We start from the raw sequence: 19,762 nt of genomic DNA, 5'->3' as shown, positions 1-19,762 counted from the left end.
CTCAGTTGTTAGCATATGCAGATGATGTAGACTTACTGGGGGGTGATGTGAATACAATTAAGAATAATGCTAAAATATTTTTCAAAACTGCTAAAGAGATAGGTTTGGAAGTTAACAAAGAGAAAACTAAATATATGCTTATAGGCCAAAACCAAGTGTTAGGTAATAATCAAAATCTAATTATTGATAACAACTCGTTTGAACCAGTTTCCAAATTCAAATACTTAGGAGTAATATTAACAAATGAAAATTATATTAAAGAGGAAATAAAAAGTAGGCTTAATTCAGGAAATGCATGTTACTTCTCTCTTCATAAACTTTTATCTTCTCGTTTAATATCTAAGAAACTAAAAGTTAAAATATACAAAACAGTAATTTTGCCTGTAGTATTATATGGATGTGAAACTTGGTCCCTTACATTGAAAGAGGAACATAAATTGAGAGTATTTGAAAATAAGATCCTTAGGAAAATCTTTGGACCTAAAAGGGATGAGGAGACAGGTGAGTGGAGAAGGTTAGATAATTTAGAACTACATAATTTGTATTCATGTCCAGATATTATTAGAATAATTAAATCAAGAAGACTTAGGTGGGCAGGCCATGTGGCACGAATGGGAGAGGAAAGAGGAGTTTACAGGATTCTTGTTGGGAAACCTGATGGTAAGAGACCTGTAGGAAGGCCAAGACGAAGATGGAGGGACAACGTTGAGATGGACCTAAAGGAAATCGGTAGGGATGGAAAAGAGTATATAGATCTTGCTCAAGTTAGGGAAACATGGAAGGCCTGTGTTGTTGCAGCCATGAACCTTCGGGTTTAAGAAGGCTATAGAGTTAGTTAGTTAGTTAGTTAGGGTGCTAAATTATTTTTAAAGCTCTAATTTTCATATATTGTTGCTTTCATAACAAAATAGGCCTACGCTGAATTCTAATAGTCTTGTCTAGTATGTTTGCATGTGCCAATTTTCAAACTTCAGATACTTTTTACTAAAAATGTATTAATTCTGCTACCGTTATTCAGAGATCTGTTTGTTCTTGTTTTTTTTGTTTGTTTTTTAGTATGGCCTATAACCTTGGTACCACATAACTGATACAAATTTAAGCCTAAATGCTGAAATATCAGCATAAATCCATATTTTTCATTTAAAAAATTTGCTTTGTGACACTTTTTCCGTGCAATGGAGGCGTAAAGAGTTCCATAATTTGGCCCTTTGAGAGATGTGAAATAGTGCACAAAGCTGCAAACTTCATGATGGGTCTGAGACTTAATGTATGTTGGACCATGCAGTGTCCTAAAATTTGTCAATTATTTTATTTCTTTAAAATTATGAGTGCCTTACTTCTATTAATGTATAGGATGTTGTGTAAGTGTGGAACATATCCATTTCAACAAACGTGAATAGGGAAATTGAAATCAAGCATCCCTATTCATAATTGGAAAGTTGTGAAACTAGTTAAGGTATGTAAACAATATGGCAGCCACCTTGAAGTCCAACATCTTGGATTCAACTTTCCTTTTTATCAAATGGACAGGTGGCTATGTAACATATCAAAATCACCTATACTCTCACAAGAAACATGTTATGCTCAACTTTAATGTAACTGTGTGCCGTATTCTGCTTGAACCCACAATGTTCTTCGTTACTTATTATTGTAAGCCTAATTCTTTTGGATCAAGACAACTATATGACCAGTCTCATGAAACATAAGATGGACATACACTATAATTAAAATAATCATGAATGTATTTTCGAAAGCATATCAAGAATAAACACATGGAACTGTTTTCCATGCTCAGTATATGGTAATTCTTTCTACAGTGAAAGAATAACTTGAAGAAACTGATGAAAGCAGCATTTTGCATGTATTTTTTTTTCTCCCATAGTTGATCACAGTTATGCAATATAATTGAACAAAATATGGTTTGGGAGAAATTACATATTAATATGTTCATTTTCTGATTGTAGAGTAGATGTGTAAGAGAAAATACATAGAAATCTGATGTTATCAATTTGTAATGTGCTTAATAGGCAGGGAAAACATTGTCTCATGTAATATGTTGTTACCACAACTATTGAATCAAGCTATCTATATAATTTTAATACTAGTTTTATTTTCAGGAAAAGTACCATAGAGCCAAGCAAATGAAGGAGTATTGCATAAGTCTCGGGTAAGTAAGTTGTGTACATCATTGTTATTATTATATGTGAGACATTAGGTTAGCATGAAAGAATCCCTCCCAAAATATATTTCTAGATATGTGCAATGAACACCCACGTCCAGACTGGAACACAACCAAGGAACTTCAGTGACAAGATCGAAAATCAATCACCAAGCCAACTAAAGTCATGAGTGTCATCTGATATTATACAATGATAAAGCATTCAATTTTTCATACATGTTCCACATAAAATATTTACCATTTCATATTGGATTACTGCTCTCTGTGTTACCAGCATAAATAAATGTATATCAGTTCTCTGTTAATGTCAGTAAATGTTTCATATTACTGCATGTTTATTTTTAATATGTACAAATGAGAAAGGGAGCAGCAAACAATTGTCAAACAAAATAATTTTCTTTGCACTCTTTACAGCCCTACCTTTGAGAAAAATCTCAATGTGATCAAATGGTTGAAGGGCTCATTAAAAATGTTCATGCTTGAGGAGAAGATAAAATATATGATCGAAGAATCAGACTACCTGAGTCACGCAAATCAGATTGATACAAAACACCTGTTTGTGCACTATACTTCTTCCAATCTAGACCACTTTGTAATAACAAAGGTAATATATTTATTTCATGTTAAGTTTTGTTAGCATATTTCGACTCCTGTTCTCTTTCATCTTTAAATCATTTTTTTACTGTATTCCATTCAGTCTGATATCTCCACAAGCTTTATGGTGTCCCATGAGTAATGTCTGATTTGTCGAGGCTTCATTCATGGCACATTTTTATTGCTTAAACAAGTTGCACCTATATACATTTGGTGTCAATGCAGGGTGTCTACCAGTCAAGAAAGTCAAAGGGCCTCCCTGATGGAGCAGTAGTACCGGTTTCAATACCTGGTGGAGGCACATGGCACGGTGGTTCGGATCCCACCTTAAACTGTAGGTCAAGTCCCGATTAGCCTTTCTGTGCATAAAGTGGACTCAAAACAATACTTAAAAAAAAGTAAGTCAAGGAAAAGTAAAGAAATCAACATGTTGGTCAAGAAGTCAAGAAATTGTACTTATGGTCAAGAATATATATATATCGGTATCTGTCATGTGAGATTGATTGATTGATTTAGAATTTGTGGGTGCGCCGCCAAGTATGACCATTAAGCACCCTTCAGTATATAACGGGAAAAATCGCCTTATCTAAAACCCTTACCTTAAAATTAAAAAGGGGTATGGAAAATAACTTTCCCAAAATAACTTCCAAGGCATCAAACTCTCACAAAGAGGCATAGCCCATGAGAACTAAAATTTGAAACAGTACTTTAAAAACACCATGAAAGTATAATTTTAGGTATATTCCCAAAAAATGCACTAAAATGAAAATGTGAATTGAGGGAGGGGGGAGAATGGCACCAATTTAGAAAAAATAACAAAAAAAAATCAAGATCACTACCTATTAGGCATAAATAAAAACATCATATCAGTAGTAATTTATTTTACTTAGTTTATAATTGTCAGGGGAAAATGTAAATTTTGTCCTGGAAAACCTGGAAAAGTCAGGCAATTTCATTTCTGCTTGTTTGTAGCAACCCTGAATCAGATTGAAAGTTCTTAAAACAGAAATGCTTCCCATCAAAAATCATCTATTCAACAATGTATTAAATACACAATGTTGCCATTCGTCACCGCACACCCCTCAAAAAGTGCTTGGGATCGTGTGTACACGTCATACAATCTATAAAAGGCGTTGCAGGTTGAGAATACACTCATACCAGCTACAGCAGTCAATATGGACAGACGACACAAACTGAGTGAGGTGGAAAGAGGGATGATCATTGGAACCCACAGGTTTGGGCATTCGACCCTTGTGATTTCCAACAAATTTCAGATACCCCGGTCATCAGTGATTGATGTTATCATGAAGTGGAAGCGAGAGGGGGTCATGACATGCTGAGCCAGACCAAGTAAACTGAAAATATTAACAGATCGTGACCCTCGATGCTTGAAATGTGTGGTGAAGTCAAACCGGAAGGCGTCGTTACAGATGATGGCATAGGAGTTTCGATCGGCTTCCAGTAGTGCTGCAAGTGATCATACTGTCCGCCGGGAGATCGTCACACTTGGTTTTCATAGTTGCGCAGCAGTTCACGAGCTGCATATCACAGCAATGCGACCCGTCGTTTACAGTAGTGCAAGGAACGCCACCATTGGACTCTCGAACAATGGAAATCCATCCTATGGAGTGATGAATCATGCTACCAGATGTGGATGTCCGATAGACGTGTGTGGATGTGGCATATGCCCGGTGAACACTGTTTACAGGACTGTATCGTACCCACAGTGAAATTCGGCAGAGGTGGCATCATGGTGTGGTCCTGCTTTTCGTGGTATGGTCTTGGTCCTCTTGTTTTAGTTCGGGGAAACATGAATGCCGATGCGTACCAAAAAGTTCTAGACAATTCTGTGCTACCGACATTGTGGGAACAATTCAGTATTGGCCCATACCTGTTTCAGCACGACAATGCTCCATGTCATATGGCAGGCATTATCAACACGTGGTTCGAGGACATGGGTGTGCAAAAACTTGATTGGCCAGCCCAATGTCCAGATATCAACCCCATTGAACACGTTTGGGACGAGTTGGAGCGCCGCTTGAGAGCCAGTCCATGCTGCCCAAAAAACACCACTGAGCTGTTTGCCGCTTTGCAGTAGGAATGGAGCAACATTCTTGTTGACATGTATCGCAAATTTGTTGAAAGTCTTCCTCGAAGGGTTGCGGACGTCATTGCGGCAAAAGGTGGCCCTACACAATACTGACGTGGTGTTGCGACCGGATTAACATACTGGTATGGGGTGTCCAGTGACGAATGGCAACATAGTGTGCATGAATATAACTGAAAATTACATTTTTTAGTTTATGCATCATATGCTTATGCATAAAGAAAATCAATTTGTACCTCCAATTTTACAAATTACAAGTTGTCACATTTTTACAGAAATCAAAGATACAGAAATCCATCTTTGGGACAACATTGCAGTTTTCCGTCTTTCAATAATTATCATATTCTTTTTCCAAACGTGTCCAATATTGATAACACAATTTGTTGGGGATTTATCTATAAAAGTAACCATGTTTATTCTTTCTTTATATATTTTATATTGCATATAGCTTCAATTATTTATTTGTGTATTTCAAATGCCTTAAGTAACCTGCACTCCCGTTGGCTAATTCAATCTTAGCGCGGTGTCTAGTTGCCGCCATTTTAGCGCGGTAGTTACTTCCAGCCAGTGTGCGTAGAGAGGCCACTCGGGACACAGCCAGAAACCGTCGCGGACAATTATGGATACCGTAAGCCCAACGTGGCTACGTTTCATTAGTGGCGCGTTGTTGTAACCCCAGCTGCAACTTCGTGTAAACAGTTTCCCCTAGACAGGAGTGCATGGGAAGTGTAATCAAGTGTTATGTGCATATACCTTATAATACATAGTTATAGTTATCAGTGTGTGTGCCTGTGTTTTCTTTACAACTACCAAGAGGATCGCGGTGAACTTTGCCCTGTAGCGACACAATCCATACCAGAGAGATGTAAGTGGTACCTACAATTTCACTTACATTTAGATCCTACCGGTTTGGATCATCATTTATTTCTGGTCCTTCACAGCCGGACAGGTTCTACATTCAGTTTTGGTCCTGTATGGTCCGGAACGCAAACATTTTGGTCCTCCGCAGGCCGCGATCTCCTTTGTATTGAACATGAGGTACGTTACTATCAGTGATTTTAGTGACATTGTGTTGTGCAAACATTATTTTCAAGTACAGTAACTACAAGTTATTGATAGCATTACGTCATTCGTTGTAGCGCGCGAAATATTTTCCACGTGGCTGAAGGACGATCGGGACTTCCCCGAACGACAGCGCTCTCGTTGTTCGCTTGTCAGTGACGTTTCACACTCCGCTCCCTTCTCCCCTCCTGCTGTGTGGGGAACAGTCGGCGACCAGTGACATGACGTCATACACCGGTGGTGTGTCGCTGAGTTATTTTTAGACTGCAGTTTTCTGTTCCTTCACGGGACTGGCTTTTCGTTCGTTTTCGTGCGGGAGCTAGGAGAAACGTATCGCAGAGAGTTGCATCAAGCAGCCCACGCGTGCAGACGTGACATCACCATGGCGACCGTGCATCAGCTGTTCCAGTACTCGTCAGTGTCAACGACTACCTGCAGTGTTGCAGCCTAACCAGGATTTCAGATGCCCAGATGGTCCAGTGAATGCCAGATCGGTGAGTACAACAGTGTTTGGTTCAATATTTCCTCATTTTTTCCTTTCATTTCAATACGCATTGCTTGTCCCTCCCACCTTGAGGCATGGCAGACTTAGCACATCTTCTAAAGCAACGTGCCGCCTACAGGGGGCAAATAACGAGATTGCAGTCGTACATTAGCAGTGTTGATCCAGAGGCGCCGAACGTTCAACAGATCAAGGTTCGGCTGGAGCAACTGAACACATTATGGCCCAAGATAGAAGAAATTCAGGATTGCATTGAATTTGAAGCCACAGACGATGAACACACGGCAGTTCGAGAGACAATCGAACTTTCATATTTCGATCTAAAGTCGCAGATGCTAACATTAATTGAGGGAAATAATTCAAATACAGACGGCGCGGAAATTGAACACAGGGCTTCGTGCAAGTCTCAAGTCAAGTTGCCATTAATAGAGCTTCCGCATTTCAGTGGAAATTACACCCAATGGGTATCATTCAAAGACACATTTTCTTCGATCATACATGATAATTCGGATATTTCAGATATTCAGAAATTCCAGTATTTACGTGTCGCACTGAAGGGTGAGGCATTGCAAATCATTGAAAGTATACCAATTACAGCATCCAACTACGGTGTAGCATGGAAACAACTCCAAGAGCGTTTTGACAACAAGCGTCTCATAGCTGCTTCACACGTCAATGATATTTTGCATATAAAACCAGTGTCGAGAGAAAACGCAGAAGAGTTGCGAGCGTTCACAAACACAGCTATCAGTTCCATGTCAGCGTTAAAATTATTAGCAGGAGATAGTTCACTATCAGATATAGTGTTAGTTCAACATCTTACCTCTCAGCTTGATGCCACCACACGAAAAGCTTTTGAATTAGAAGTGAATGATTCTGAATTCACCACTCTTGACAGTTTGTTTCAATTTCTAGAGCACAGAACCAAGGCTTTGGAGAAATTCAAACCAATTTCCAATGAAAAATCAACATTCAAACCACAGTTTAGTGGCAACACCAAACAACAAAGTCACAAACCTGCGCATCCTTCCCCTTCAAGATCGTATGTTTCTACTGTATCTCCTTCATGCCTGTATTGCAAGGATACTATGAAGAATAATAAGCATCCGCTGTTTGCGTGCAGTTCTTTCAAAGCAGCTACTATAGCTCAGAAGTACAAATTTCTTCGAGAAAACCAGATCTGTTTCAATTGTCTTGGACAGTCAGATCACCAGGGATTTAGGTCAGGATGCAAGGCAGGATCTTGCAAATATTGCGGCGAGAAACATTATTCCCTTCTTCATGAAGATAAGAACAATAGAGAACGTCAAACACAGAAGTAGTCCAGTAAATCCAGAAGTAAATCGGCAGTAGGCGATGATACTCGTTTTCAGGATAATGATGCCCAGACTAAAGCAACATATTGTTCTGTCAAGAACAGAGAAACTTCGCAAGTTCTCCTAGCCACAGCAGTCATAAAAATCAAGAACGCATACGGCGAGTGGCTCCCATGTCGTGCACTTTTGGATGGAGCCTCGCAGAGTAATATTATGACAGAGCATCTTGCTCAGCAGCTACGCATCAAAAAACAAAAACGCCGAATTCCAATCCAAGGGATAAATGAAGCTACAGTGCAAGCCTTTCACACCATGGAGACGCAGATTAAATCCAGCATAAGTGGATTCACCATGGATATATCTTGTTCCATCTTGCCAAACATCACAGGTTCGATGCCAGCGCAGAGGCTCGAAACTTCCACATGGGGAATTCCGAGTGACATACATTTAGCAGATCCTAGCTTCCATACACCTGGCAACATTGACCTACTTCTGTCTGCAGATGTGTTCTACACGATTCTCAAGCCAGAAAAACTTTCAAGAACAGGAAACTATCCAGCGTTGCAAAACACTGAATTTGGATGGATTGTAGCAGGAAGGATTCCCAATGCACCATCTACGAACGGACCTTCGAAGTCATTCTTTGTTCGCACAGAAGATACAGTCAATTTCCATTTACAGAGATTTTGGGATTTGGAGGAATTCCATGATAAGTTGCCTTCACCAGAAGAAATCGCCTGTGAAAAACATTTCCAGGAAACTACATCTCGTGATCGAGAAGGTCGATACACAGTCAAGCTACCCTTGAAGAAGGACAGATCCGTTCTTGGGGATTCTCTGCAAACAGCGATTTCACGATTTAACCAATTAGAAAGAAGACTTGATCGGAACGTTGAATTGAAAAGAGAGTACACAGAATTCATGGTCGAGTACCAACAACTCAAACACATGCAACCAATTGGGACATTGGAAGATGTATCCAGAGACAAGGAGACAAGGTACTACATTCCACATCACTGTGTGATCAAGGAATCAAGCAAAACTACACGTTTAAGAGTGGTTTTTGATGGAAGCTCGCCCACAACTACGGGGGAATCGTTGAACAGTATACAAATGATTGGTCCCACGATACAAGAAGAATTGTTTTCAATCCTGCTCAGATTTCGTAGTCACAAAATCGCACTGACTGCAGACACGGCTAAAATGTATAGGCAAATTAACATGCATTCAGAAGACAGACCACTTCAATGCATCTTATGGAGAGCATCACGTGACGAACCGATCCATGTTTACAGTTTGAACACAGTCACTTATGGATTAACTTCAAGTTCATTCTTGGCCACAAGATGCCTCAAGCAGTTGGCAGAAGATGAATCATCAAATTTCACAGTAGCCACTCATGTCTTGACACATGACTTCTACGTTGACGATTTTCTGGGAGGAAATCATTGCATTGAAGGTGCAATAAAGCTGCGTGAAAATCTCACAGAATTACTCCAGAAGGGAGGATTCAATCTACGTAAATGGTGCTCCAATAGCAAGGCAGTGTTGCAATCTTTTCCAGAAGAATTGAAGGCAGTACAGGATCTAGTGCAATTCGACACAGAAGGCACAAAAACATTGGGAATTTCATGGCGCCCATCCACGGACGAATTTCTCATGGACAGCAAGGTCTCCACAACAGTGGATGTAGGCTCGTTGAAGATCTTCTCAAAGCGCCAAGTTGCCAGCATAATTGCACAAGTGTTCAATCCAATCGGACTAATATCGCCAGTGGTGATAACATACAAGTCATTCCTGCAGCAGTTATGGCTCCACAATGTAGGATGGGATGATCCGCTTCCTATAGATTTGCAGAAAACATGGCGTCGTCTTCATTCACAGCTCACATGTATTAACGAAGTAAAAGGACCACGCTTCGTTTTGGCTCCAGGAGACATCCATAAAGTTCAAATTCACGGTTTCTCTGATGCATCAGAGAGAAACTATGGCAGTGTTCTCTTCGTAAGATCAATTGATTCAGAGGGTCACATAAGTGTGAACTTATTGTGTTCAAAGTCCAAGGTGGCTCCGGTGAAGAGAACCACTCTTCCACGTTTGGAATTATGTGCGGCAGTTCTACTAGCCAAACTGGTACACAAAGCATTGTCCATACTGCGTCTATGTATAGACACCATTCACCTATGGACCGACTCAAAAATCGTCCTAGCTTGGCTGGCGTCACCAGCCAGTAAATGGAAACCTTTTGTTGCCAACCGGGTTGCTATGGTACAGGAACTCACACAGGTCAGTGATTGGAAGCACGTTCCGTCAAAAGACAATCCTGCAGATCTGATCTCACGAGGAGTCGATGCAAAAACTATCAGATCACTTCAGCTTTGGTGGCACGGACCCACCTGGCTCCAAGAAGAGGAGACACAGTGGCCATCATCCAGTTTAGCATTCCGTCCAGACGACAACACTATTCCAGAGCAGCGTAAGGTAGCAGCTACCACTTTGGTCACTCATGTAACAACTGAAGAAGAAATCATATCTAGATATTCAAGTTTATCCAAGCTGCTGAGAGTAGTGTCACTCTGCAAAAGGTTCATCAGCAATTGCAGAAACTCAAGAGAGAAAAGGAGTGAAGACCTTACCACTTTTGAAATTCAAGGCGCCACACTTGCCTGCATCAAGATAACACAACGCGCATTCTTCTCTCAGGAAATCAAAGATTTGTCTGACAAGCAGCAAGTACACAACAAAAGCATTTTGAGGAACCTTCATCCATTTCTCGACAATGAAAAAGTAATTCGTGTCGGAGGAAGATTGGAAAACAGTGAACTGGAATTCCAAAGCAAGCATCAAATTATTCTTCATCCGAAGAGTCATTTCGCGAAAATTCTGATAGCATCAGAACACAAGAGACTTATGCATGCTGGTCCACAGCTTCTCATATCATCACTTCGTGAGAAATACTGGATACCTCGCATACGACAGGTGGTCAAACAGATCATTCATCAGTGCAACATATGCTATCGTTTGAAGGCTTCAGCCGCCCAGCAGCTGATGGGGCAGTTACCCTCCAGTAGAGTGAGACCCAGCAAGGCATTCCATCACGTAGGCGTTGATTACGCAGGGCCATACCACATCAAGACCGGAGCCGCAAGAAGCAGATCCACAAGAAAATGCTACATTGCAGTTTTCACTTGTCTTGCCACAAGGGCAATTCATCTAGAGATTGTCTCAGACTTGACATCACAAGCCTTCATCGCAGCTCTACTACGCTTCACCGCGAGAAGAGGAAAGTGTGCAAGTATTTTTAGCGACAATGCTACGACGTTCCATGGTGCTAAAAATGAATTGCAGGAATTACGTAAACTCTTTCAATCACAAGAATTCAACAAGGAAATTAACAGATTTGCAGCAGAAGAGAATTTCCAATGGAAGTATTCTCCACCACGCAGTCCATCATTCGGCGGGATTTTTGAAAGTGCAGTGAAGTCTATGAAATACCATCTTCGAAGAGTAGCAGGAAACACCGTGCTAACATACGAAGAACTAGTAACTCTGCTATGCCAAATAGAGGCCTGCCTCAACTCCCGTCCTCTTTCCACACTCCCTGATTCTCATGATGAATTCAGCTACATTACCCCTGGTCATTTTCTTATTGGAGGTCCTCTAACCTCATTTCCTGAACCAAACATTACAGATCTGGCTGCCAACAGATTATCCAGATGGCAGCGCATACAGCAGTTCCAGCAGCGAGTATGGAGGAAGTGGTCTCAGGACTACCTGCATAGCCTGCAGCAGCGACAGAAATGGACAGCCATTCAGTCGAATTTGAAACCTGGCACACCAGTGCTATTAAAGGAGGACAATCTTCCACCACTCTCGTGGAGAGTCGGCGTCATCCAAGAAGTGTTTCCGGGAAGGGATAACCTAGTGCGCGTAGTCACCGTTCGTACTAGAGACGGAGTCTACAAGAGAGCATTAAGCAAAATTGTGCCTTTACCACATTGGGAAGAAGACGCTCCATGAGCTAAAACATTGACAATGTATCCCCTAGTGTTAGGTTGGATGTGAACATTCCAACGGGGGGGAGTATGTTGGGGATTTATCTATAAAAGTAACCATGTTTATTCTTTCTTTATATATTTTATATTGCATATAGCTTCAATTGTTTATTTGTGTATTTCAAATGCCTTAAGTAACCTGCACTCCCGTTGGCTAATTCAATCTTAGCGCGGTGTCTAGTTGCCGCCATTTTAGCGCGGTAGTTACTTCCAGCCAGTGTGCGTAGAGAGGCCACTCGGGACACAGCCAGAAACCGTCGCGGACAATTATGGATACCGTAAGCCCAACGTGGCTACGTTTCATTAGTGGCGCGTTGTTGTAACCCCAGCTGCAACTTCGTGTAAACAGTTTCCCCTAGACAGGAGTGCATGGGAAGTGTAATCAAGTGTTATGTGCATATACCTTATAATACATAGTTATAGTTATCAGTGTGTGTGCCTGTGTTTTCTTTACAACTACCAAGAGGATCGCGGTGAACTTTGCCCTGTAGCGACACAATCCATACCAGAGAGATGTAAGTGGTACCTACAATTTCACTTACATTTAGATCCTACCGGTTTGGATCATCATTTATTTCTGGTCCTTCACAGCCGGACAGGTTCTACATTCAGTTTTGGTCCTGTACGGTCCGGAACGCAAACACAATTGTTCAATATGCTATTAGCAAGTATTTTATACTCTTGTCAAGTTATCAATACTTATCTGAAAGTTCTACGACCCAAAATGGCCGACAAATACTATCCTCTTGATGAGTCACTATTTTCGTGCTTCTTCACGTTAAGACGTATACATGCCAATCGTTAAGATACTTATCAAACGTATGAATCCTTATGCAAAATATTTCAAAGTTTTTCCTGTTTCATTCCGTTTTGAAACATAGAAGACCAATTTTTAGTCTAACCCAAATTTTACGACTCCTTTCTCTTTGTCCGTGATCTTTTAGATGATCAGTGTATCCAAATTCACACTGTTACAACTATATGCACAGCATATGAACTTGTTAATTTTTTTAAAGTAATAAGTATAATATGTTAATACATGAATATGATTGTAGAATAAAGTTAGTACAATAAAACAGATATTGCAATACTCTATTATGTGTTTTGCATTTCTTTTTAATTATTAAAGGTAATTAAAAGTTTTATATTTTTTGTGGGTAAAAGGTTTTTCACGCATATCTTAGATTTTTCCCTCTATGAGAGTTGGCAATCTTTAACAACTGTATCACTTTAGGATTACTATTTAAGACGCTTGTTGTACCAAATCTTAATTTTTTTAGTTGAAATTCCACCATAACACATTTCAATTTGCTTGTATGTGTTGGTAATCCATATGAAGTACATGTACGTACCCATATACCTATGAATAGTCAAGTAAAACCTAGTGAAACCAAACTTAACTGCGTTTTTGCATAATTGGAAATCTACTGTAAGTACATTCCTGATCTATCATAGACCAAATTACTTCGGTGAGTTCTTAAATATTTTTGAATGCTTGAAGTTTAGATATGTACTTCTATTCAAACAAAGTGAGAATAACGTAAATTTAATTTTGGGCAAATATAAACAACAAATAGATTTTACATGATTGCATTATTTTATTTTAATTTTATAATAGTATACATTATGGTACCGTTATAATATGTGTTATGTGATGAAAATGAATAGAATGTGATACATGCTAACTTATTATCCTTTTTGTTTTTGTAGGAAGTAGCACTTAAAACTGATGCCATATGCTTAACGAATTCTTTCCCTTGGATTCTTCAAGCAGACACTGATTTCATATATGCCTGGAATACAATTATTGTTCTAGTTGCAACTGTTGTCGGGCTGGCGTATCCATATTTTGCGGCTATAATTCGCTCACCGCACTCAGATTCAAACTCTTGGATATATGTTATTGACATTCTTTACTTTGTTGACGTCTACATTCATTCGATGACAGCAATTAAACTGGGCGATGGTAAGTTTTATGTTTTCTACTTTTCTTTATTGATTCAATAATCAATTTAATAATGGTACCTTTAATAATGGTACTGAGGGCTTATCATAGTGTGCTATGAAGCTAGAGATCATGAGTTTGGGTCCTGAGTAAGCATATTTGCACAGTAAAATGAGTGTTGTCTCTGACCAGGGGTGGCGCCAGGGAGTTGCAAAAGGGTGCTCCTCACAGCGGGAAAAGTTTGTAATAACTGAAAATAGTTTCTAGCAACCAAAAATTTTTTTAGACGCAACACCAGTACCAAATGCTCTTTAGTAATCATCCACATGTCCTTATAGTTACCAAAGAATTTGCTCAAAATTAACATTGTTAGTAAATTGTACTATTTTTTGTTGACAGTTATCAAATAGCTTAACCAAACGTGTTTTGTTAATTCAACCAAATCAGTTTTTTCTGTGTTGCAGCATCATTTACGTTATGATTTGTGAAAACCATGTCGTTATATGAGTGTATAATATTACTTATTGAAGAGGGACCACTATTATTGCATACTCTCAGCAAGACATTGATACTAACCAGAATGAAAAACCACATTTACTCTTTGTAAGTGTTGGGGTCAAAGCAAGCAAGCAAAAAATTAATCAAGCCATTGGATATTTTCGTAGAAGCCTACTAAAGTTGATTGGTATTTGATGTAGTAGCTAAACCCGGTAAAGCATCCATGCATGTTTCATTTTTACTTTATTTTCAACATTGCACCCCCTCAGCATCCCTCTAATCCTCTTGCCACCACTGTCTCCAACACTGACATCATCAACACCAGAAATCAACAGGAGTTAATGGTACTGCATGATGAAGTTACCTGAATGATTAGCAACAGGTCAGTATGAAGTCAGAGCTCACCTGACCAAGCAGCAGTTGGAACAATACCCGCTGCGCCTGAGGCTATAAGAAAGTCCAGTCATAGCTATGTAAAGGGAGGAATTTATTACTAATTAGCTGAAGTCCAGTTTAGGCATGCACTTACTTTTTGCAGCTGCTCAAGCTTTCGCCATATCATATGATTTCATCAGGAGTTAAGACAAGAATGGTCAAAGTTTTAAATTGGGTTAGAAAGGTTAAAAATAAAAGATAAAAGACACTGCAGAGTGTCCTATGACTGTTTCGTAATCCATCCCAGGCTGGAGACTGACTTTCTTATTCAATATGGCTGCCTAGACTTTCAACTAATTTTATTAGAACAGTGTTAATTTTTTTTTTATTTGTTCTTTGCCAATGTAAAATTGCACTTTGCTTTCTATTTATTTCGATGATTTTGACAATGTAATGGGCCCCTCTGATGGCATAGTGGTAACACTATCACCTTGGAATAAAGAGATCCTATGTTTGATCCTCAGTAGAGGATACAGCGGTTTGGATCCAACTTTAAACTGTATATCTAGTCCTGATTAACCTGTCTGAGCATACAGTAGACTTAAAACAAACTTTGGCAAAATTTTGACGAGACAGAACAATGCATAAGCAATTTAAAAAGAATCTGAACAAACAACAATATGTCAATGAAATCTAGTGAGCAAAGGAAGCTGAAAAATCATTTGAAATAATTAGATTTAAATTGCTTGTTTATTAGTACTCTATATAAATATCATCAATCCAATAAAAAGCACAACTGCAAAAAGTACATTATTTACATCGATCTTGAAATTGTAATTCGTAATAATTTATTTCAGAACTCATAGTAGAGCCAATGAGGATTCTAAACTATCGTATAAAGACTTGGCCTTTCATACTGGACATTTTAGCCATTGTTCCACTAGAGGTATTGGTGATTATTGTGCCTGAAATTAAATTATACAGATATGTTTCTGTTGTGAAACTTAATAGAGTGATAAAAATGTGGAAGGTATGAAAATAGGAAAAATGTAAGAATTAGATGTTTCCAATCTGGATAGTGAACTTATAGTAGAATATATAATTTAAAGGTTACAATTGTTTGCATTTATATCAAGTTGTAACTTTTAATGAGTGTGTTTGTGTGTTTGGAGGGGTTGGGGGGAGGGAGGGAGAAAGTGAATGGGACTTGTTCATTTTTTGCTTACAAACACTCTTCTCCATTTCCTCGCAGCAAAATTACACTCAACAGTTTTTGTACACTAAAGAGTTTGTGCAGGTGTTAAGCAAACACCAGGACAGAATGCTTGCCTACTTGAAAGATAAATTATATATCATATTCATTCATTCATTCATTCATTCATTCTTTGTTCTGTGCCTTCCCGATGGCGCAGTGGTAGCGTCGTCGCCTTGAAATGAAAGGGTTCCAGGTTCGATACCTGGTGGAGGCACGTAGTGGTTCGGATCCCACTTTAAACTGTAGGTGCAGTCCCGATTAGCCTTACTGTGCATAAGGTGAACTTAAAACACCAACTCAATCAATCATTCCTTGTTCTTTGCCTCAATAGGTAGGTTTTTCACTGCAATCTCCAGGTTTTGCATTCTTGCACCTTACGCTTCATAACAACATCGTACCCACTTCATTGAATATCATCTGTCATCTGATCCTTTCCCTGTTTCGACGTTCCTTCTAGTATGTTGGCCGCGGTGGCTCAGTCAGTAACACGACTGACTACCATGCTAAAGGTCCCGGGTTCGATCCCTGGCCGGTTCAAATCCGGGAACTTTTCTAACGGTGGAAGCGGCCCTGGCGCCCACCCAGCGTCGAATTACATGGGTACCTGGGGGAAACCCTGGGGGGTAAAGGCGGTCAGGGGTGTGATGCTGATCACATCACCCCCACTCACGACCGGATCAAGAAAGTGTGGGGCGTTACCCCACACCCCTTATACGCCTTCATGGCGTGGTGCTATGCACAGGGGAACACTTTACTTTTTTTTTTTTTTTTTTTTTTTAGTCCCTTCTTAGCCAGCGTCCCAGTCAATTTGTTGTCTTTTCTTGATCACTTCGAACTAAGCTCTTCTTTCACCAACTCTTTCCAACATTGCCTTGTTTTTTACTTTTTCTGTCTATTTCACATGCTCCATTCTTTGTCACAGCCACATTTCTAAAATGTTTAGCCATTTTCCTAACTTCTTTGTAGCATCCTGGATTTGCGCCACCCAGTAGTACAGTCCACACAAAAGACTTCATTAGTCTCTTACTTGTTCGTCCAAAGGTCCACAAGACACCTTCTACTTCTACTAAGGGTGTGTTTTTTGATCACTGTTCTCACTTTGTCTTTCTGGCCACAGCTCATGTTGCTGCATATGATACATCCCAGGTATCTGAAGCTGTCAATTTGTTCAATACTTTTGCCTTGAATTCTCATATTGGTTTCATCTGTAACTGCTCACAGTGAGCATTTATGTTTTCTAGCATATTATTCAATGTCATTTTGTCTTCTGCTAACAAGCCCATGCCGACCGACCAATCTCTTCCTATTATTATTGTCCCTCCCTTATTTTGGGAGGTTCATTACTAATTGATTGACTGATTGATTTGCTTTATTTTACTTCTCTTTTTTGTGCCATTTTTCGCTAATTTGCAAAGATGGGGATGAGTGATGATATGGTGAAAATGATGAATGGACACTCACAAACATTCATGCCCAGGCTAGGATTCGAATCTGGGACCCCCTGGTGTCATAGCGTGATGTGCTAACCACTACACCATGGGGTTCGGCTTCATTACTAATTAGTCTTAAGTATATGAATAATGTAGATAATAGGTTGCATCCTTGTTGTACTTCTCTCCCAATTTCACTTCCTTTATTTTTATTATATATCACATAACATATCAAAATATTTCATTAAGCAATAAAGGGAATATCTTTTACTACATTGTAGTTTATAGTGGAGGGCAAATTAAGATGCATTTACATGTTTTGATGAAGAATTTGAACATTTTTTTTTTTGTATTTTACTTATTTTTCACTGCTGTTCTGTTATAAACTTTTAATTAATCACGATGATCAGGATGAGTGACGCAAGGGAACTTCATTTTTAAGATCGAAAGTCGCCTCTGATCCACTGATTCAACAATGAACATCATTAACAATATATTTTCTAGTTCCTTTATTTGTAAACCATGTTTTTATAATTTGAATATATATGTTCTTCTGTTTTCTTTGTCTGATTTTATATATACTCCTCCCTATATTTTTCTATTTCAGGTGTTCAAATTTATTGGTTCTGCAGAAAATAGATTAATTAATTCAGAACTTATGAGATCAGTTCAGCTCTTATTTGTAATATTTGTATTCTTATATTGGTTAGCTTGTATCGCTTATATGATGACATGCTTTTGGGAGTAAGTATTATGTTAAATTACGTGTGTTCTTGAAAAATATAATTCTTTATAACTTGTATGTAAATACAGGTAATTCTCACTAATAGTAAGTTTTTTAAAGCATTGAGTCATGACTTGTGCTGGGATAGGATTTAGAAGAAATTTACATAACTATTAATAGTGTTTTGTTGTAGTTCAGACTTGTAATATTTCTTTTGTATACAGTACCTCAATTGTTTAAAGCAGTTGTCACCAGATATGCATGTGTTTCAAATTCATCTGATGAAACTGGTTCAATGGAATATTTTATATAAATTGAAAATAAAAGAAATATTTATTGCTGCAACTATAAATAAAGCACTGTCTCTATGCATATATTTCTTATTTATTAAAATCTTATTGGGTCATTCTATGTCAAATCAAACAGGAGTTGATGCTCATAGTCAAAGCTTGGCTTTGCTCCAAAACCGACACCCGTGAAAGGATTTTGCTGAAATATGATTATTACGTATTATGAGATGATCAAATGTTGAAACTTTGTAAAATTTGAACACTCCGTTCCTGTGTTCAAATTTCAAGTTTGAACAGCTCAAAACACCCCCCAATCGATTTATCTCATTTTCGGATATTTTTAACTACCTCCCTTCATCTTTATACTGAGAAAATCTTATCGTGATGTTTTTTGATATAAGGAAGAAAATTGAGATTGAAATTTTTCCCTCACCAGCAATGAACTCCCTATGATGAGACTTTTCATTTGTGTCATGCTAAAGGATGTATCAGGGTGACCTGTAATTAGATGTATTCTCTAAAAGGGGTTAAAGTAGAGTCAATTTGCAATAAATTTGACATATGATACCCCGTCCAAAATGTAGTAGCTTTCCAGATAATCAAATTTTTATTGTTTTTTTTTTTAAATTACAATTTTCCACATAAAAATATGACTTGAGAAAAAACAGCTCAATGTATGGCACTTATTTTAGCGTTTTCTACTAGCTAACAAATATAAGTGGCTCGTTGAAAAAAAACTTTTGTCCCAAATAACAATCACATGTAAGTAGGGGGTGGGTCTAATCTTACAAGTGGTGATAAAACAATGCACTCTTAGTTTACTTGGCAACGTATTAATAACAAAAATGGTATGACATGAAGCTTACAAATTACTTAAGTTACTTCCTTGTGTCATCAGCTATCCAACAAGGTACAAATGTTGCTAACATTCATATTTGTGTACAAGAAATAATACTTCATTCATTGTCATGTTACTTTTCCTTAGAAGCGCTCTATCTGGGCTGCTGTTACTCACGCTTTGGTTGTTACATGTTACATCGTACACCCACTTGAGGACAATACTTGTCTTATCACGTAGACAAGTGATACAAATGTGAATCATGCAGCTCACTGGTGGCAGTACCTAAGAGTCTATCTCAGGTTGACAGTGGCTGATCTACATAAATCTACTTTGTGTAGCCTCTCAACGAAATAAATAAGTGATAGAATAGGTGCTGATGTTGTTATTGTGCTGTTCAACAATGGTTGCATTCGACAATGAAGAATACACTGATATTTTGTACTGTTACAGGATGGTGACGCAGCTGCAACACGAAGACAATACGAGCGTCGTTTCCCTAATTGCCTTTTACCAGACGCGCGAGTGTTTTGTTTGGCATACCGGCGCATCTGGGATACCAGTTCAGTTCAACAACGGCAAGGTGATATAG

At 38.7% G+C, this 19,762-nt stretch overlaps 1 protein-coding gene across 1 annotated transcript in view; it reads left to right on the top strand.

Moving 5' to 3' along the window:
- LOC145988135 (cyclic nucleotide-gated channel-like) overlaps positions 1-19,762 on the top strand; it is an 82,456-nt gene extending 62,694 nt beyond the window's left edge. The window contains exons 8-13 of the mRNA XM_083122966.1: positions 2,118-2,167; positions 2,594-2,783; positions 13,526-13,781; positions 15,491-15,663; positions 17,926-18,023; positions 19,624-19,762. Of these exons, the coding sequence (XP_082979092.1) occupies positions 2,118-2,167; positions 2,594-2,783; positions 13,526-13,781; positions 15,491-15,663; positions 17,926-18,023; positions 19,624-19,762 (906 nt within the window). The remainder of the gene's footprint in view (positions 1-2,117; positions 2,168-2,593; positions 2,784-13,525; positions 13,782-15,490; positions 15,664-17,925; positions 18,024-19,623) is intronic.

This window comes from Lepisma saccharinum, chromosome 5, assembly GCF_977018435.1.
Source record: "Lepisma saccharinum chromosome 5, izLepSacc3.1, whole genome shotgun sequence".
Classification (NCBI taxonomy): Eukaryota; Metazoa; Arthropoda; class Insecta; order Zygentoma; family Lepismatidae; genus Lepisma; species Lepisma saccharinum.
This window is presented reverse-complemented; position numbering and strand designations above follow the sequence as displayed.